Genomic DNA, 20,944 nt, shown 5'->3' on the forward strand with positions numbered 1-20,944 from the left:
TCTCTGAAGATTTAGCTTCGGGACCAGGCACCAAGCTTGATCCTTCAAAAGCTTTTGTGTAGCAGGGTTTTATTAAAGTAAGAAAAGGGATTGAGAAAGCTTCTAACTTGGACATCAGAAGGGGGACGGAGAATAGTGTTAGTTGCTAGTGTTAGCAAGGGAGTTATATACTTTTTAAATTAATTATTACAGTAAAGCAAAAGAATGTCTCAAGGTTAAAAAATTTTACCAGACCCACTCCCACAATTTACATTTTAGGATAAGGATTTAACAATAGAAAGATCCTACCAGACCCACTCCCATAATATACATTCGAAAATATCAGGATTAGTCAGGAGGTTTTCAGGAAGGAGAAACTGTCCTCAAACAGGATACACTGTTGTCATATAATCCCTAGTAAAGAGTTTAAACTGAGTTGTGTAATCATCAGTTTCCGGCTTAAAGGAAAAAAAAGTTTTATGTGACTAAGACTAAGGAATGTAGAGAAAAAAAAAGTCTGTCCTTTCCTCCTCCTTGAGAACCCCAGACCCCTCTCTCCTCCGGGACCCCGGACTTCTTATCAACTGCCTAGGCATGGACTCTCTCACTGCCGTCTCTCAGGGTCTCCTGTCCTCATTCCCTCCTTTTCTACCAGCCTCTCACCATCAGCTTACACATGGCCAAGTATCCCTTGACTCTGAGCCTCTTGCCTCCCACTCATTTCCCCATCCTGTCCCATTGGGCAACAGCCCACTAGGCTCATGCCAAGAGTCCCAGTGGTCTTGTTACGACATCCCAACGGTCAGCTTGGAGATTCGCCTCATTGCCCTTTCCTATGGCATCTCACCCCAGTGACCATGGCCTCCTCCTCTCTGCCTTGACTCCCATGACCCTCATCGGCCTGGTTTGCCTTCCACCTCATCGGACACCTATCCATAGCTTCCTCCACAGCCCCTTACACACCAAGGCTCCCTTGGGCTCTGTCCTGGGTCCCACTTCAGCTCCCTCAGCCACCTGATCCATTCCACAGTCTCAAGCACCATGTCTGTGGCGGATATACCCAAGCCCCACCTCTCCTTGGAGATCAGATTGCCTTCTGGGTATCTGCCATGGAACATCTCCCAAGACCATAACATCTTCCTCTCTTTACCGAGGCCTCTACGAAGTGGTGAATAAAGTAGACATGGTTCGTGCCTTCAGGTGAGCTCACCTTCCCTGCCCTAGAACCCGTCCCAGTGGCTGGAAATCTGGAGCCATCCTGGATGCGTTTTTCCTTTTACATCCCTGGTGGGGCATCATCAGCCTCCATCTCTTCACCCATATCTAGGTCCCCGGCATCTGGCCCAGTTCCTACCATAGGGTATGTGTGTGTGCTAAGTCGCTTCAGTCATGTCTAACTCTTTGCAACCCCATGGACTGTAGCCCGCCAGGCTCCTCTGTCTACAGGATTCTCTAGGAAAGAATACTGGAGTGGATTGCCATGCCCTCCTCCAGGGTATCTTCCCAACTCAAGGATTGAACTTGCGCCTCTTATTTCTCCTGCATTGGCAGGCAGATTCTTTACCACTAGCGCCACCTGGAAAACCCTAGCATAGCATAGGCTCACATAAATATGTGATAAATAAATGAACAAAAACACTCCCCAGTCCTCTCCTCCTCTTTCACTGCCACCACCCAAATTCCAGATTCTTCACCTAATCAGGACACATCAAGCACCTCTCACTAGTCTCCCTCCTCCAGTTTTCCTCCCACCTCATCCCAACAAAACAATTCTATCATGTGGGGTGATCTCTGTAAGATTCAAATTTGATCTCAGAGACTTCCACATCAGGCAATGGTAGACTAGCTTGTTTTAGACTAACCCTCCCCCTGAGAACTACTGGAAAAGCCAAACAGAAACAAATAGATACATCTGTTTGATACCATCACAGAGCCTTGAGGCAAAGAAGACCTGAGAGGGACTTCCCTGGTGGTCCAGTGGTTGAGAATCCACCCGGCAACGCAGGGGGACACCAGCTAGATCCCTGGTCCAGAATGATCCCACATGCTCCAGAGCAACTAAGCCTGTGAGCCACAGCTATTGAGCCCACGTGCCACAACTACTGAAGCCTGAGTGCCCTGGAGCCCATGATCCTCAAGAAAACAAGCAACTGCAATGAGAAGCCTGAGCCCTTCAGCTAGGGAAGAGCCCCCACTCTCCATAAACAGAGAAAACCCACAAGCCCAACGAAGACCCAGTGCAGACAAAAATACAAAAATCAAAGAAAAAAGGAAATATCTTTTTTAAAAAAAAAAAAAGAAAGAAAATCACTTATCTAAAAAAAGACCCAAGGGGCCAAAATCCTGAAGTGAAGGGAAATCCGAAGAGATGAACCTGATATATGGCATCATTTTTCCCTTGGAGGTTTTGTTGATTTGAAAGTGAAGTTAAAGGGATGAGAAGCCAGCTGATAGGCAAAGTGGGTGAAGGTGTAAACTTCCAGTTATAAGATAAATAAGTCCTGGGAATGTAATGTACAGCATGGTGACTATAATTAACAATATGTATCATATATTTGAAAACTGCTAAGAGAGTATGTCTTGAAAGTTCTCATCACCAGAGAAAGAAAGTTTGTAACTATGTGGTGATGGATGTTAACTGAACTTACTGTGACAGTTATTTCACAACATATGCATACATCATATCTTCACCATGTACGTCTAAATAGTTACATGCAAAAGAAGGGAAGGAGGGAGGGAGGGATGAATCAAAACCATAATCAATGATGACACGCTAAACAAAAAATTCTTTCTGACCCTCAACACCGTCATTCTGACCCTCAACATTGTCACCCGGGGTGAACACAGCTGTGCCCAGACCCGGGCAGGGGAGGGAAGAGACGTCAGTTACCGCATCAATCTCGTTGAGAACTTTCCACTGCTCGTAAGGCACACCCAGGGCCTCGGCCGTCTGGATTGTCCTCTTCATCTGGCTTGTCCAGACCTTTAGGTCCTTGATGTTCTGATCCCTGATGAACTGGGCCAGACTCTTAGCAAACTGAAACACACCAGAAGCAAATTCAGATGGACAGGTCCTGCGCTGCCCTCAAAGAGTCCACGGGGCCCAGCCTCAGAGAAAACTGGTGTGGTAAAAAAATAAACACCACGAAAATCATGAATTAATTCTCAATGACACCCACACCCATAAGTGCTGTCTTTGTGCATTCTTCCCAGACCCTGAATGTAGTTCCAGCTGAGGCTCATCAGGCCCCCTGCCAGTGCTGGCCCCCCCCGAACCACGTGCCTAGGCCGGACCATCTTCCCAGCAAGGCTTCGATTTCTTCCCTGAACTGCGGCAGAGGATCACCTGCACTGCGGGCACTCAGCTCACTCCCATGGTGTCCCACTCCAGGGACAGGCGCTTAGCTGGCAACAGCTATTATGGAAGCCAGAGATCCAGGCATCTGCCTGGTGACCTTCGCTATGTAACAGGAACATTCCAGACTGGATTGTGCATTAGCTGGAGTCCCTCACCAACATGTGCACATGCACGTGAGCACGCATGCATGCATGCATACACACACACACACACACACACACACACACACACACACGAGCATGTACACTGACCTCCCTGCCCCGGGGGGACAGCCCTGGGTCCCCGCCGATCCGGCCCTTGAGGTTGAGCTCACTCTCCCCATGCCGGCAGAGGTAGATGGAGCGGGGTGTCACGTGGATGTTCATGAGGTAATACACGATGCGGCTCTGGATGTGGTCAGCCACGCGGTTCACGACGTAGCTCTGCCCCACGTCCATGATCTTAATGTAGGACAGATCCCTTTCCAGAGAAGGCAGGGAGAGGTGAGTGAGACCCGGGTCCTCCAGGGTCCGCCCTGCCCGCTCCAGAGCCCTTCCTCTCTGACCCCGCCAGGCTTGAGACCACAACACGCCGGACCATCAGCTGGTGTGCGAGCAACAGGTGGGAGCAACAGGACACTCGTGACATACAGACGAAGCCGGTGAGAGGTGCCCCACGCTCAGCATGCTCCCAAGAGGTGACAGCCAGAGAGAGGGGTCGGTCCTACCACATCCGGACTTTCATCGCTGCTCTACGTCCCCGGGGCCCCTCTTGCCTACCTCTGAGCTCTCAACGCACTGTCTGCAGGGTGAACAGGAGACAGTTTTTTCCATGATTGACCTGATGGTAGTAGCTGGCAAACACACTTCCCCTCCAGTCTTCTTGATCAGCCATCCATGGGCCTGGCCTGGCCTTTCCTTCCCCCAGTGAACCCTCCCCCTAGAATCCAGCCCAGGTCATCTGTGTGTGCCCAGTGCCCGTGCCATCCCACGCCAGGCAGCAGGTAGACGGGACAAGCAGCACGGGCGGATGGTACTAAAGGCAGCAGCTGGTAAGCCCAGCTCCGGCATATTCCCTGCTTTGGACCAGCGCAGCCCTGCAGCGTGGAGAGCAGGGCCACGAGGAATAACGCTGTGCTGGGGAGACCAGCAGAACCACAGAGGCGGGGCACAGCACCGAAACAGTGCCAGGCACGCCAACAGCCAGGCCAGGGACTGTCCCGCAAACACCCCAGGTACCCTCTCTCCAACAGTCACTTGACCTCCTCGGTGTGTAGCTAAAGATTCACACGTAACCACAAGTGACCCAAGTACAAGCTCATATCCCAGCCTTTTTACTTAATGCTACATAACGTGTGGCGAAAGGAGAAGGAGCGACAGAGGATGAGATGGTTGGATGGCATCAGTGACTCAATGGACATGAACTTGAGCAAACTCTGGGAGATAGTGAAGGACAGGGAAGCCTGGTGTGCTGCAGTCCATGGGGTGGCAAAGAGTCAGAAGGGGCTTAGCGACTGAACAACAACAACATAACATGCACTTTTCCATGTCTCTTTGGCACGACTTATAAGGACTGTGTAATACTTTATTCAGTTATTAACTTAATTACTTAGGGGTTAATTACTTAAGTGTTATTCACTTCAACATCCTCCCCCTCACTTCTGCTATAAGGAGTTGTTGGCAAACTATGGCCAGTTAGTCAAACTCAGTTTGGTTTTGCAAATAAAATTTTACTGGGACACAGTCATGTCCATTTCTTAATATGTTCCTTTCGTACTAGATGGCTAGTTAAGAGTTAAGAGACTGTATGCCCCCAAAGCCTAAAATATCTACCATCTGAGCCTTTTTAGAGAGACCCTGCCGATGGCTGGCTGCTGTCCCTACTCAGAACTCACTCCTATGAAGCATTGGCCACTGTCAGCTCTTCATGGGTAGGAACTGGGCACCCCGTCCCCCTTCGCAAAACACAGACCACCCACCGAAAGAAGAGCATGTACTGTTTGCAAATGGCTCATGGGAAGACCCTCTGTACAGAAAACAGGCTTGATTTTATGATGGTATAGTAGAAAATTCTGACTTTCAGAGCTCCAGATAAAGCAACTGCAGTTTTATGGAGTTGCCTCTGGGCCACGACCTCCACCCCGAGGAAAGAAAGAAAAAAGGGCAGAGCATCTCTGCCTGCTGGGGTGGGCCCTCAGCCACCACCTCGGGGAGCCACAGGAGGGAGCCCAGCGGTCCAAACCCACCCCCACCACAGCCGAGGACACGGTGCTGCCCCGGCTCACCTGTCCAGGTCCTCATCCAGTGTCTCATATGAATTCTCATAGCACTCAATGCGCCTCATGAAGTCCTCCGTGGCCTCGTCACTATCGCGGTTGATGTAGTCAGGGCTGCCCAGCTTCACTTGCTGCCGGAGCCAGGCACAGAGCAAGGACACATCAGCTCCAGAGGCCAGGCAGGGGGGAGACCGAGGACAACGCTGGGCAGGGGGCTAGGGGAGGAGGCTGGAGGCCAGTCCCAGGGGGCTGGCTGGTCCCATTAGGAAGAGGCCAGCGGCTCCCTGGTCCAAGCTCCCACACCAGTGCTAAGAGAGTATTACTGGGCATCCTGAGATCACAGTCCCTCATTTTTGTGGTAATGGGGGAGGTGAGGCCAGAAGGATAAGGGGCCCTGAAGCCCCTCCCCACCTGAACTATCTCCCCAGACACTGATGTTCATTTCTCAGATAAAAAGGGAATATGGGTGAGGGGTCAAATCTCTTTACCCTTCAAAATACTAACACCCCCTCCCCACCCTGCCCCTCCCTCTAGGGGCTGAAGCTCGTCTCCTACCATCCAGGGGAGGAGGAAGGGGAAGGGAGGGAGGGGAAGAGAAGGGAAGAAGAAGGAATGCACAGCCCTCCAGACGAGTGGTACTCAGGGATCCAGGACCATCCAGCCCAGAGATCTACTGCTTCCCCACCCCCCACCAACCAAGCTAAGGTTGGCCCAGGCCACAGCCCAACCTGCAGAGGGACCTCACTGTCACAGGCCGTCTCGGGTGTATTCCTGTCCCCCACAAGGTCAGACGCACCACACCACTCACCACAATGTTGGCAGCTATGACCTCAGGATCCACACAGATGGACTCGACAAAAAAGGTCTGCGGCAAAGACCACGGCAGGCAGGAGGGAAGGAACCAGAGACGCATTTAGGGCCCTGGGCCTGGCTCCCTGGAGCTCCCTACCCACTGAGGGTCCTACTGATCAGCAACCAGGGCCCTGAGGCCCTCCTTCAGGGGAGAGGGCCTGGACAAGGGGCACGGAACCGCCCCATCCAGGACTCTCCCACCAGGAACCCCACTTCCCCAGAAAGAAACCTCCAGGTGGAGAGAAAAGCATTATCGCAAATCCACTCAGGAGCCCACCTGCCTGCCCCCATCAGGAGGCCGACAAAGGGGTCCCAGGGGGCCTGAAGGTGCCACAGCCCAACCGAGGAGGTAAGCCCGGGGACCTCACCTTGTAGCCATTCTGTTCCCCAAAATTAAAGATGGTGGCTCTCCGTTCCCGGGTGGTATTTGTTGCATCAAAAACCTAGGATCAAATTGGGGTTAACTCAGCCTCTGGCCCTGGAAAAGGTGGGAGGCCACCCGACAGCTGGAGCACAGGGGCTGGGTTTCTCACTGAGACCAGCTGATGCCTGGCCATCCGCCTGGCCAGCGTCCTTCAGACCTGCAAAGGCTGGGCTGGTCCTCCAGTTCCTTGGCAAGTGCCCCGAGGAAGCTAGAAGGAGCAGGTGCCCATACTCACAGCAGGAAAGCAAGCACTCAGCTCATGTCTGACCAACAAGACTTCCAGTGAAATTAGCTAAACCTGGAGAACTAAACCCACATTTATTTCTACTCCGTCCTGAGACCCCAGTAAGATGGGAACAGGACAGGAGATGGGCGATGTCACCATAGTTTTTTTTTCTTTAAGACAGACACTTGGTGAGTGGCTCAGAGAAAAGCAAACACAAGCTATGGCCAACCAGAGCACAGCTGTTTTGCAGACCTGGGAGAGTCAGGAACTGGGCACAGGCATCTTGGCAAAAAGGGGCAAGGGCGTAGAGGAAAGGGGAGGACTGGAAAGTGGAGGACCGGCCCCACTGGGAGTGCAAGTGGAGCCCCAGGACCCCTCCCTGCCTCCTCCAGGCAGGTTCTGAACTGCCTGGTGCCTGCCCAGCATCCTCAGGTGCAGCCCACCCAAACAGAGTTTAGAACACCACTTTTTATAAAGGGATACATCATTAGACCAGGGTCACTGAAACAGCAAAACCTCTAACATGGAAAATGAAGACCTGGAAATTCCCTGGTGGTCTACTGATTAGGACTCCATGCTTCCACTGAAGGGGCCACAAATTCAATCCCCGGTCAAAGAACTAAGACCCCACAAGCTGTATGGTCCAGGCGAAAAAAAAAAGAAGAAGACTAAATCAAACACGATAAAAGGAACTTTAAGAAATGAGTACAGGGCATAGCACAGAAGGAAATGTCAAAAACTTACAATTATTGTCTAAAGAGACGCGAAATGCCATATAGTAAGCACAAAACAAGAACAGGGTTCGAAAAAATTGAAACACTCAGAAAATAAGACATTTTAAATTTGGAAATTGTACCATAAAAGTATAAAAACTTCAGCCAAACACTTCTCAGATAATGTTAAGGAAGTCTCCCTGAAAGTGGAACCAAAAGAGACAAAGGGAAAGTAAGGGGGGGAAAAGACAAAGTTAGGGATTAGGTCTAACATACAGCCACCAGGAGTTCCAGAAACAGCATCTCAGAAAGTGGGAGAGGAGTGAGGACTTGATGGTGAGATAGTGGTGGGGGTGGTATAACAAAGTAGCATATATGACAGTTTCTCTGACCTGCTGGAGAAGAGTTTCCTGATGAAATCCCCCAGCCCAAGGACCCAGCATTGTGGAGAAGGCCACTGTAAGGCACATCACTTTGAAGACCCTAAAAGCTTCTCCAGAGAAAGGGCCTGAGAAGCCCCCAGCTCCTCTAGGAGATAAAATCTTTTTTTTTTTTTAATCTTAACTTTTTTTTGGCTGCACTGCACGGTTCATGGGATCTTAGTTCCCCGACCACGGATCAAACCAGAGTCTCAACCAGAGAGTGAAGAGTCTTAACCACTGGATCGCCAGAGAATTCCCTAGGAAATACAACTTGTAAGGAGGATCAACAAATCAGAATGACAACAGACTTTCCCACAGCCATAAAACAATGGAGCAATGTCATGAAATTTTTAAAGGAAATGTTCTTTCCACCTAGAATTCTATACCCACCCAGCAAAGGTGAGGATTAAAAAAAAAAAAAAAGATATTTCTGGACATGCAAGGTCTCACAAAATTTACTTCCCAAATACCTTTCTGAGAAAGCTACTTGTTTGCGCTCCAACAAAACAAGTCAGTAAACCAAGTAAAAGGAAGACATGGAGTTTAAGGGCCAGGGATTCAACTCAGGAGGGAAGGGAAGGAAATTGCCAGGGTGACGGCTGTGCCACAGACCTAGGGGGCAGCTGATCTAGATGGAGCTGGGGACAGAGCTTCAGGCTGCATGCCTTCAAGAGGAGGAAGGAAGGAAAATTCAAGAGGAAGAAGGAAGGAAAAATGGCCACGATGTTTCACAGCAGAGGGTTGGGGTGGGGCCCTTTCCTGAAGACACCCTTGCTCAGCTTTGTGGATCTCACGGGAGGGGCCAACACATAGATGGAATTCCCTTACCCAGCATTCAGCTGATTTCAGAATGGTCACCCAAGGCTGGGCAGGATGCTCTCCACATTGGGAGAAATCACATTTGCTAAAGACTCAAGTAACATGACACGCCTAACTTGTGGAGTAGCCAACCATGTGAGTATTCAGAGGGAAGTCCTGCAGGGTCAAACACAACCACAAGCCCAGAGGGAAATTCTTGGCCCCCGTCCAGCCTCTGGCTTCCTACTGCAGAGCAGCTGCAGGCTTCCTCCCGGGGGCTGGCACCCAGGAGTGTCTAGGGTTGCACGTCCCCTACCTTCCCCTCCAGACGCCTGGTAAGTAAAGGGGTAGAAGTAGGTGGGCTCCCACATGTCACTCCCAGATGCTGCCAGCGTGTTATACTTACCGCCACATGTCCCCCCTCCTCACTAAGGAACCGCCGAACGTCTCGGAGGGCTGTCAGCGCACACTGCCTTCAGAAAAGAACACATAGGTCAGCCAAGAACCTGATTGGCTGCTGCAGGGCAGTAGGCCAGGGAAATATGCTATGCTGACCAGGAGAGGCGGCAGCCCCTGGGGCCCCTTCTGTCAAGATTTCTCTTTCCTTGGGAAGATTGCCAGTATTTGGTAACCCTGCTCCTGTAGGTAGAAGGCTATGTGCTCCTGCCCATCAGGAATACTTTTTAAAATATACATATTTATTTATTTTTGGCTGTGCTGGGTCTTTGTTACTGCTCAGGCTTTTCTCTAGTTGTGGTGATCAAAGGCTACTCTCTTGTTGCAGAGCACAGGCTAAATAGTTGTGGTACACCAGCTTAATTTCTCCATGGCATGTGGAATCTTCTCAGACCAGGAATCAAACCTGGGTCCCCTGCATTGGAAGGTAGAGTCTTAACCACTGGACCACCAGGGAAGTCCAGGAACACTTTTTGAGATATCATGTTTCTCTACTTTCTTCTTTCATCTCATCAGATACAAATCCAGGCTGCCATTTTGCCAACTTCAGAACTTCTAAGTGTCTTCCATTTCCCCTTATTATCAACAAAGCACTTTGAAAACCAGATACTTCCTTGTGTGTGTGTTGGGCGAGGAAGCTAGCTGTGGGAGCAGAGACAATATTGCTGCCCTCTAGCTTAAAAGGCAGGATTAAGCTTCAGGTTCAATTTTCTTTCCTAGAAGGGAAATGTGGACCAAGGAGGCCACCTGCCTTATCACCAAACAAAGGATGTTGCAGGCATCAAGGCTCAGCTGTCCTAGCAGCCCCCAAATATATACCTTGAGGGGGACTCAAGAAGGGAAAACAGGAAACTGGCCACAGATAGCTGAAATGCATATCAAAAGGATGACTTCAATGAGCCCAGGCTCTTGCCTCTTTCCATTCAAACAAAAGCTCTAGGTTCCTTAACTTGAGATGTCTGTGTTCTTTAATTAACAGACTCTTTTGATGTTGCGGCCTACCTGGTTTTTGTCCCCCAAAACTCCTATATGTCCTGGAACCTTCCTTACTTCTGGGAGCAGTCCCTCAGAGCTATCTGAGAGGCTGTCTTCTGGGCTTAAGTCCTCAGTTTGTTTGGCAATGCTGTGCAGCCTGTGAGATTTACTTCCCTGACCAGAGACTGAACCTGGGCCCTCAGCAGTGAGACCGCAGGGTCCTAACCACTGGACTGCCAGGGAATTCCCAAGTCCTCAGTGTTGCTCACCGAATAAAACACAACTCTCAAATTTTAAGTTGTGCATTTCTTTCAGTGGACCGAGAACTCCCCAAATGACCCCTTCTGGAGGAGGGTACTGTGTCTCTGCCTCTTGGACCCATGCCCACAGATGCTCTGAAAGGCAAAACCCTCACCACAACTGACCACTGACTACACTCTCTGTCCTCAGAACACCTCAGCCTTTTTGTTCATTGCTCCAAAGTGGATTGCCACATATAAGGATCTTTCTAACTTTATCCATTTCTCCTACAAGGTCCAAAGATAGATAAATCACTTTGACCTTTTATCTATGCAGTGGAGCAGAATGTGCCGCCCCAAAATAAATCTCTTTGGCAGAAGGATTATTTCAGGCTGATTATTTTTAAGAAACTGCAGACGCAGTAAAAGCTCAGAAAACATGAGTCAGTTATCCTTTTTTTACATGTATATGTATGGCTGAGTCCCTTTGGCGTTCACCTGAAACTATCACAACATTGTATGTTAATTGTCTATATCCCAATACAAAATAAAAAGTTAAAAAGAACAGCTTACCCCCCACCCCCTTTTTTTTCTTTTTCTTTTTAGAGCTTCCATAGTGGCTCAGATGATAAGAATCTGCCTAAAATGCAGGTGACCTGGGTTCAATCCCTGGGTCAGGAAGATCCCTTTTTTTTGTTGTTTTTTAGTTCTACCACTTTATTGCTACCAACCCATCTCCCTCCACCCTCGTGCATACATGCTCAGTCATGTAACCCCATGGACTGCAGCCCGCCAGGCTCCTCTGTCCATGGACTTTTCCAGGCAAGAATACTGGAGTGGGTTGCCATTTCCTTCTCCTGGAAGATCCCTTTTTTAAGAGACATTTACAAACATAAAGGAAACCTCCATTTGTAAGGGAGTCTCCCTTGCTGAACCAGGAGGAAGATGACCTTATCTCTCTGGAAACTCTTTATCAATGCTAAAGGCATACATTGATTGATTTGTTTAGGCAGCGCCATGTAGCTTGTGGAATCTTAGTTCCCTGGTGGATCAGGGATCAAATTGGCCCCGACAAGGGTCCCACAGTGGTCCTGTGGTCGGAAGCTTAACCACTGGACCACCAGGGAATTCCCTGAAGGTATAGATTTAAATCTGAGTAACAACCTTACCCTTGTTCAGTGAGCTGTTCCTGGTAACTTCCCCTGACTCCTCACCCTCAATGTCTTCCCTTCTCTTTAGCCGAAGAAGGTTTTTAAGGTGAGGGCTTCCCTGAAGGCATAGATTCAAATCTGCATAAAAACCTTACCCTAATTCACTGGGCCTTTCCTGATAACATCCTCTGACTCCTCGCCCCCCAGCACCTTCTTTTCTCTTTAGCTGAAGATGGTATTTAAGGTGAGGGCTTCTTAGGCCTCTCCCATGTATGCAGGAGACATAGGTGCTATTAAACTTTTTTCTGCCTTGTTAATCTATGTCATTGTCGATTTAATTACTAGACCAGCCAAAGAACCTAGAAGGCAAGAAGGAAAAATTTTTCCTCCCAAACACTATTACCTATACTTTTTTTGATGTAAGAGTAAAATTAGATCTCCTGTTTGTTCAATCTTGGAATTTTGTATGTAAACCCCAAGTGCACCAATACACTGACTGTGCGGTGTGCCCAAGCGTGGCCGCAGAGGCTGACCAGAATGCTGGGGTCACGAGAAAAGTGGGGACAGAACTGAGTCCAGGTCATTGGAAGGAGCTCTGCTCTCATGCTGGCTTGCGACCTTTCTGGGTCCTCAGATATCCTTCATCCACTAAATTCTGGGAGCAGACCCTCCTGCCTACCTGCCCACCAAGCCTCACAAGTGTCCTATTCTAACAAATCACAGAATTCTTTCTGTGCTGAGACATAAAGAACCGGAGCTCCTTGAAGCCCTCTGAGACACATTTCTGCAGTCTCGGCATGGCTAGGGCCATTTCTTGCTACCCACACGCAGAGCCCCATGTCCGGGCTATGGTCTCTGGGGACTCCTCTGGCTGAGGCTACATGTAGTAGGAGGGATCAAGGGGCCCAGGTGGAGATGCGGGGGGGAACAGCCTGGGACTCCCTGTGGGTGTGAGTGTGGATGGGCACACATGTGCATGTGGGTGGGTATGTAATGGGTGAGTCATTAGTGAGTGCCTGTGAGCATTCCCTAGGGGTGCAGTTGTGCACATGCAGATGGGGTCTCTCTGGTATGATAAATATATCTGGTCTCTGTCCAGGGTTCTTGGCAGAGCTCCTAAAACCCTTGGAATTCCCTAAGTGACAGGAGTGATTTTTGTCATTCACAAGGAGCCTCTTCCAATCACACCTGAGTTGATGCTAATGAAGTGATTCAGGGTGGGGCCCCTAGACAGCCTCAGCGCTGGGCTGGTCACAGAAAGTGATGAGGAACCTTAAGTCCTAACCTCCACCCTCCAGGAAAGGAGGTGGGTGCTGAAGATGAATGATGAGAGTCAAAGCACTTCCAGGTTGAAAAGATGAGGTGCTGGTAGGGTGTGATGGTGCTGGGCCCTGGGACTTGTTACTGGTGTGTGAAGTGGGGTCAATTTTGAGGGACTGAGCCCTTACCTTGTGGGAACTGACAATGCTAATGCCATTTAGAAAGGGTCAGAATTGAACTGAACTGGTGGACATGTCAGTGTCAGAGAGAACATCCTGGTGTCCCTAAGCCCATATGACTGAAAAGGTAAAGTTAAAAAAAAAAGAAAAGGTATAGTTATGATTAAACGTATTCATGTGCACATGGGGTATGTCTGTGCACACACTAGTGTGCACAATTATAGGTTTTTATATGTCCAAGCATGCACACAGAGGATATGCATGTGTCTGAACACTTACGTGCATTGTACATAAGGTGTGTGCACACACCTTCCTGCAGTATGTGACTCTGTGCACATATACGAGTGCGCTTGGTGTGTATTTAAGCACACACCGACGTGTAGATAAAGAGGGAGCACATGCACACACACACATGGATACGCATGCCCTCCTCTAGACCTTCCACTGTGCCCAGCGTCAGGTTCAGACCTCCACATTGTGTAGTTCAAGGAACCTCAACAATGTGTACAAACGTGTGTCTCTGGGAAATGTAGGCTTCTCTTCCTAGGTTTCCCATTTTTAAAAAGTCTGATCCTTCTATTTTGCCAATTATCCGTGGGACATCTGGGGCTGGTTAATGGGAAATGGGGCCCTGGTGCAGGGGCCAGACCCAGGCTTTGGAAACACAAGGGAGAGTTCCTAGAAATAGCCAGAGGCTGTGCCTACAGAGAGACACATGTGAACCTGCCCCCAGCTTCTACTGCTAGGTCCTCTGTTCCCACTGGGTGATCTTGGACTAACTCCCTAACTTCTTCTGAGTCTGGGTTTCGCCATGAGAATTAATCCCAATTCCTACCTTCAATAGGCAGTCTGAGCAGAATGCCCAATAAGCTCTGGGAATGTGCTAGCTTCCTTATTCTGCCCACAAACACTCTGGATCAGATAGGCCTGGCTTCAAATCAAACCCTGAGTGATCCCAGACAATACCACCACTTCTGACCTCAGTCTCAGCATCTGGGGGAGGGAGGCACCACAACCCACTGTAGGGAGGATCAAAGCAACTAATGAGTGCCCACAACTTGAGATGAGTATAGAATTTGCACTTGATGCAACCTTTGATCTACAAATTGGGTAATGTGAATTGGGAATGATGGACAGGACAGTTTATAGTGAAACAGGGGCTTAGACCTAATTCTGGGCTCTGTGAAGTTACTTGGTATCTTGTATGAGACCCCCTGAGCCTCAATTTCCTCATCTGTAAAATGGGCAGGGGGTGGCAATGGGCATCACACACCCAGCACACCATAGGTTCAAGCATAAGTCCCCTCCCTTTTGTCATTATCGCCAGAGGGCCCACCCTCGAATTTTACTCCCAATTTGGCCCCAGAGGCCTGAGTGTCAGACTCCCCTTCCCTTCTTGGTGTAGCAGCAGCCTGGCTCCATTGACCCGAGTAGAGAACCTGATTGGCCAAGCCCCATGATGGGGAACTCCTGCCCCCTGGTGGCCAGAGAGGGAGCAGGCAAACCGCAGCACCAGCCGGTGGCTTTGGGCCTGGCGTTCCATTGACCCACTAGAGCTGGGCCAGCCTCTGCTAAAAGCCCTCCCATAGTGGCTGAGCCCAGAGCAAGGGCAGGACACTTCCTGACCCCTCAGCTGACACCCGCCGAGAAGGGCACAGCACAGCAACTCAGATCACAGCTGGTGCTCAGTTAGTCTGCAGAAAGCCCTCAGTTCCCGGCTGAATGGAGGAGGGGAGTAAGTGTCATACACAACTATCCATCCTGTCACTATCCTGTCACCCAGCAACACTGAGACGACAAGGGAAAGCCTCCCTCACATGCCAAGGAACATGTAGCAAACATCCTCCCTGTATCAGCAGGGGGCTTACCCTGGGGCTAGGGAGGAAAGGTCCTGGGCCTGAACTTTCTGTCTGTAAAAGAAGTTGGCAGGAAGTGATGCCAGTCCCACTCTGCCCCACCTTTGAGACTGGAATCTCTGCTTCACTTTGAGCTCCCCTCCCTACCAGAGTCCACCCTCGTGATCAGCCTGGGATAAGTGAATATAGCCTCTATGCAGACCTGCCCTGGCTAAGCCTCTACCACCTCCCCAAAGCCCAAGCTCCCCTCCCAGAGATAACAGGGCAGGGCAGAGCAGGGCAAGCCATGTGTGGCCACATACCCTTTCCCTCTGTTCCCAAGCCCATCATATCCTCACCCCCACCACAGCCTGACATGCCAAGAAAGCAGCTCACGGGGCAGGGCAAGGCCCCGGGCTCAGGGAACAGCTTGGCCATCACCAGCAACTGGGCTCCAGGGCCTTCTCCATAAACACACATAGACACACACTCACTTCCTGATTTTCAGGCCCTCTTCGTTGTCTGGAAGGAAAAACTCAAAAGATTTGTAGGTCTTGACCATGTCCCGGCGATACTGGCCCACGTTGAACTCTGGGGGAAAGGAGAGGCTCAGCTGTCACACAACAGCATCCCTTCCCAACACCCGACCTTGACCCACCCCTCTGGCCCCGCTGCAGTCCAGCCTTCTCACTCCTCCCCCACAGAGACCCCAAGCCCTGCTTGGGAAGCCAAGGCTGAGTCTCACCCCGAGTGGGCACGCCAATCCAGTTCAGGTAGCGAGTCAGCTTCTTGGAGATGTAGGTCTTGCCCCTGGCAGGCAGTCCCACCATGACAATGAGCGTTGGACAGTTGGTCATGCAAACTGAAAGGCAAGGAACACAGTGTCCCACGAGACCTGGACCTCCCAGGGCGCCCCTGCCTCTCTGCCCAGGGTTCCTCTGCCTCAGGGTACAGGACTGGCCTCTGGTGTGTCTTTCCAGGCTCCTGGTAGCAGAGAGCTTCCCGAGGACCCCCAGACTCTGGGGTGGGGGTCTCTAACCAAGGCTGGCATGCACCATTCCCCAGGCCTGTCAGACGCCATGGGATCTCACCAGACCTTACCTGCCGTGCACCACCAGATACAAAGCTGGAGCTGCCACAGGCCTGGAGAAACACCACGGGGGAATTCCCCTAGCAGGCAGGACAAAGCCGATGCCCGTCTGTCATCCAGGAACCCGCACCCCCATCCCAAGAGTCATTCAGCATTCCTGCTTGCACAGTATCACTGCTTCCGCATCCCAGGGCGGGGTGGTGGCGGGGGGGTGGATTTCTCATCTACAAAGCCCGGAAGCTGCTTCTGCAGTGAGTCCTTCCTTCAAGGCACCCGCATGCCCACCCGGTGCATGCTCTCCCTCAACCCAACCCAGTCTGCTCTCCACAGCCCATCACTCGGCAGGGAAGCAGCCTTGCAGTGTCTGAGTCATCTGGGAACCCAAGGTCTGGCAGAGTTGGCTGCTCAAACCTTGTGGGCAGGGAGGGACAGGGAGGCACCTCAAAATCCACCAGGGTGAGGGCCACAAGGGGCTGAGACCAGAGACACAGGCCAATACCCACAAGGGTAGTCTGTCTGAGAGCCACCCACTGCCACTCCACACGCCACCAGATCAGTGAGCCAGAAAGAAGCTGCTGAGGCTGGAGGCAGGGAAGAGTCTGGACCCAGCCTGCCAAGCCCTGGCCACTAAGACGGACACCAAGGTGGCATAAGTGCCAACCTCGTGCAATCCAGCTCAGTTTTCAGCATGGTCTTGCCTTAGGAAGCCTCCCTTTCATCATCCTCAGGGCCTGGGCCAGGTGAAACCACAGCAGACAGACACAGGGACAGATGTGGGGACCTGTCACTGCCCCTCCTTTGCCCACACGCTCTGCAAATGCTGGGCCCCACCCTTCAACTTGTCACCCTCGCTGGAGCCAGAGTGCAGAGGCAGTGGTCAGAGTCAGTCAGGCCTGAGTTCCTAACTCTGACACTTACTGTCAACTCTGAGCCTCTGAGTGTGCATGCGTATGTGCGTGCGTGAGTGAGTGCTTAGTCGCTCAGTCGTATCTAACTCTTTGCGACCCTATGAACCACAGCCCACCAGGCTCCTCTGTCCATGGGATTCTCCAGGTAAGGATACTGGAGTGGGTTGCCATGCCCTCCTCCAGGGGATCTTCCCGATCCAGGGATCGAACCCATGTCTCTGATGTCTCCTGCATTGGCAGGTGAGTTCTTTAACACTAGTACCACTTGGGAAGCCTAAGCCTCAGTATCGTCATCTGTAAAACAGGATGATAATCCCTCCGCGAGGTCTAGCATTCGCCCCACGTAAGCACTTCCAGGAAACTGTCTTGTGCTTGGCCTTGGCAGCCTGCCCCGCTAGGGAACAACATGCACCTCAAGACTGCCCTTGGGACTTGGGGTGAAGAGGCATCTGTTTGTCCCCAGGCAAGCCCTGAAGAGAAGTAAAGGGCCCTGCTTGCCAGTGGGAAGCACTCAGCTGCTCCTATGCAATACCTTTGGGCAAATGGGACCCAAACTGTGAGTCCCAGGAGCGAGGGGGAGGGGACCCCGCTGATGGTGAGCAAGAGTGAGGAAACTTGCAGAAAAACCTCAGCATTGGCTAAGGCGAGAGAAAAACTAGTTAGGCAAGGCCCTGCATCCTGAGGGCCAGCCCCACGCTGCTGGAGCCTGGGCTGTTTGCACAATTCCTACCCGGCTGGCTCCCAAGGAACCGGAGGGCAATACCGTCAGCTACTCACTGCGGGGTGGGGGGAACCTGCACCCACCCTGGTGCCTCTGATGACCAAGGAGCCAGGAGGCTGAGGCAAGCGTGGTGCTGGCCAGTGACTACCATCTGGTGGTGTCTGGACCCAGCCTCAAGTGTCTGGGGGCAGCCTCAAGTCCCTGGAGGGGGTTCCAGAACTGAGTCCTGACCTGTATCTGCTCCCACTGCCTTGGGCCGGGCTGGGGAAGGGAGAGTTCTTTAAAACAAAGCAAATTGGCATCATGGTCCTGTTCGGAGGGGACCGAAAGTCATCTGTCCCACCCCTTCCCATGGCTCCCTGAGGGGCTCTCCCATGACCTCAGGGCTGGGGTTCCGCATCCCCTCTTCACAGCTTCCATCTCCCCAGGGATGTCCCTGGCCTCTTCACACACGTTTGGCGACAGCATTCCTCCCCTCTGCCCCCCGGCCACCTCACAGCCATGGTGGGCAGGCAGAACAGCAAGTCAGGGCTGGGCACACCAGAGCCATAAACTACCTATCACCTCTGTTCCTCAAGATAAGATCCCAAGCAAATACTCAAAAAGAAAAAAGCAAAGTACAAGTGTGTTCACAAGAGCCCTGCTTGCAACAGCAGAACAGCAGGGACGTCCAAGCAATAGAGAAATTGCAAACCGAGGCCCCCCAAGGAAGGAACACACTTGAACTGAGGGTGGGCAGACCAGGAGAGCTGGTGCCTGCTGCCGGAGCTCAGCTCCAGGCCCTCAGGACCTTGATGTTGAGCAAGAGGACAGCAGAACACACAGTTTAGAACACAGGGCATGTGCGGAAGGAAATCTGAAAACATGCGAGTCAGCTTTTCTCGCAAGTTCCTGTAAATTATCTGTAAACGTACTCAAGGCCACCAGAGCCCAATGAGCCAGGAGGCTGAGACAAGCGTGGTGCTGGCCAGTGACTACCATCTGGTGGTGTCTCCACGGGGGCAGCCTCAAGTCCCTGGAGGGGGTTCCAGAACTGAGTCCTGACCTGTATCTGCTCCCACTGCCTTGAGCCAGGCTGGGGAAGGGAGAGTTCTTTAAAACAAAGCAAACTGGCATCACGGTCCTGTTCGGAGGGGATCGAAAGTCATCTGTCCTACTGGCCTGTGCACACATCAGTCGTGTCCTTACCAGGAAGTCTTGCCAACTTTTGGCTAAGAAAAGCTATCAAATACTGCCCTTTTTGCCGTGTTCCCCGAGGCACGTCCCCATCTCCTACCCCATCTGCCCCCAGAGCTCCTCCAGGTCAATGAGCAGAATGGTAACAGCTTTTAGGCCTTCTGTGTAGCTTTGGATTTATGAAAAGGAGGCAGAATTGCTAGCAGAGAGTGGGAAGAGGCAGGGACTCTGCCAACCAGCCTCTGGTGCCCTGAGGAACTGGAGTAGACCCCAAAGACAACCCACCGCACAGCACAGCCTAGTGGTGGGTCCCCACATCCTCTTCTCTATAAAGCCCTGTGATCAAGTCAGCGTCCACCCACTCAGACCTCAGGTTCCCACCTGTCCTTGTGGTCCTCCAACCTAGTTAGAAGCCCACCAAGCAGAGGGTAAAATGCTGCATGAATGAGAACTTGAGACCTAAGACGCTGTCTCCATGCTCATTCACCGCTTGCTCCCTCCTTGCTATGAACTCTGGGACCCAAACCGCCACACCATCTGCAGGTCTCATCTTTGGCCTCTTGTGCCAGGTCAGCTCACAGTCCCACCCACTGCAACACCCTGAGGCAGTGCCAGGGCACAAGCCCCTGTGTTCAGGCCAGAGCCACATTTTAGTTGCATACCCAGAGCTGAAGAAATACAGGCCTGCCCCAGGGGCCGTGAGACCTGGCAAGTTCCCTCCCATGGGGCCTTAGCTCCTTTGCTACCTGAAAGGGGGTTGGCACGGAGCTGTTCGCTGATGCTTCATTCCCTGAGGGTGAGGAATGGAGAAGCAAAAAAAGAAGGGTGGTGACAAAATTCTAAAGTAACTGCTACCACTTATCAAGCACTTATCAAGAGGCTCACAGTGCGAGGCTGTTGACTGTCTCCGTCCCAGAGATAAGGAAGCTGAGACCTGCAGGGTCAGCTCTGTGCCCAAGGTCACCCAGCAGAGCCACGACACAGTCTGAGTGCTCTTGCCTCCAAAGTCCACCTTCTCACTCCTTTCCCTTTATGTAACAGCAGAGGGCACCCACCAAGTCAGGGTAGCACAGCCCTAACACAGACTGACTTGAAGCACAAGAGAAAGGGGCCCTGGCCCTCCACACCTCCAGAAAAGTCTGGAAGGAGGGTTGGCTAGGGTGAAGCCATGGTCCCTTAGGACTGAATATTGACTGGAAAGCCATGGCCCCAGAGCTAAAGGCAGGATCACAGTTTTGGCACCCCACCAGGACCGACATAAAAATCAGAGCCCAAGACCCACCAGAATGTCTGATCAAAGCCCCAGCCATGGTCACCCCTACCAGGACCAATAGTGTACTAAGAGATACACACACTCCTCCTCCAGGTGGTGTCACATCCTGGTCAAGGCCAAGGCCCCCAGGCCAGCCTGAAAGCAAAACAAGCACCAGCACTCTCTCTTCTGTCGTTCCCAAGCAGAGGTCAGGAGGCAGGGATAGCCCAAAATGTAACACCATCTCCTGACCTCCATTTCCCAATAGGTATCAGGACCTGGACTAGATGTTCTCTGAGGACCCTGCCAACTTGCAAATTCATTACAATGTTTCAGCAACTCTTAAAATAAATCTTTGTTTTTCCTGGTAATAAAAAAAGAAGTTGCAGACTCATTTAAGGACAAGCAGGCGATCAATGAAATGGAATAAACACCTAGGACCCAGGGGAACGTGAGCCCCTTAACAATTCTATGATTTTCCAGCATATCTTCTAGATGTTTCCACCCTCCAGTTTTACCACTCATCCACAACCCCACCTGGATACTTGCACACCCACAGACACAAAGATAGGCCCATATAACAAAGTGGTCTCACTGTCTCTCTCCTGAACACACCTGCACTTACCTGAAATTGCTCCAAAGACTCGTTTTCAGGCCCAGAGATGAGATTTCCTCC

General features: G+C 51.3%; 1 protein-coding gene across 1 annotated transcript in view; it reads right to left on the reverse strand.

Moving 5' to 3' along the window:
- The window catches only part of PFKFB4 (6-phosphofructo-2-kinase/fructose-2,6-biphosphatase 4), a 64,987-nt gene that overhangs the window by 14,390 nt on the left and 29,653 nt on the right, over positions 1 to 20,944 (reverse strand). Inside the window, exons 6-9 of the mRNA XM_043443205.1 lie at positions 6,400 to 6,456; positions 5,601 to 5,722; positions 3,589 to 3,796; positions 2,870 to 3,016 (exon numbers count right to left, since the gene is read on the reverse strand). Of these exons, the coding sequence (XP_043299140.1) occupies positions 2,870 to 3,016; positions 3,589 to 3,796; positions 5,601 to 5,722; positions 6,400 to 6,456 (534 nt within the window). The remainder of the gene's footprint in view (positions 1 to 2,869; positions 3,017 to 3,588; positions 3,797 to 5,600; positions 5,723 to 6,399; positions 6,457 to 20,944) is intronic.

Source organism: Cervus canadensis, chromosome 22, assembly GCF_019320065.1.
Source record: "Cervus canadensis isolate Bull #8, Minnesota chromosome 22, ASM1932006v1, whole genome shotgun sequence".
Classification (NCBI taxonomy): domain Eukaryota; kingdom Metazoa; phylum Chordata; class Mammalia; order Artiodactyla; family Cervidae; genus Cervus; species Cervus canadensis.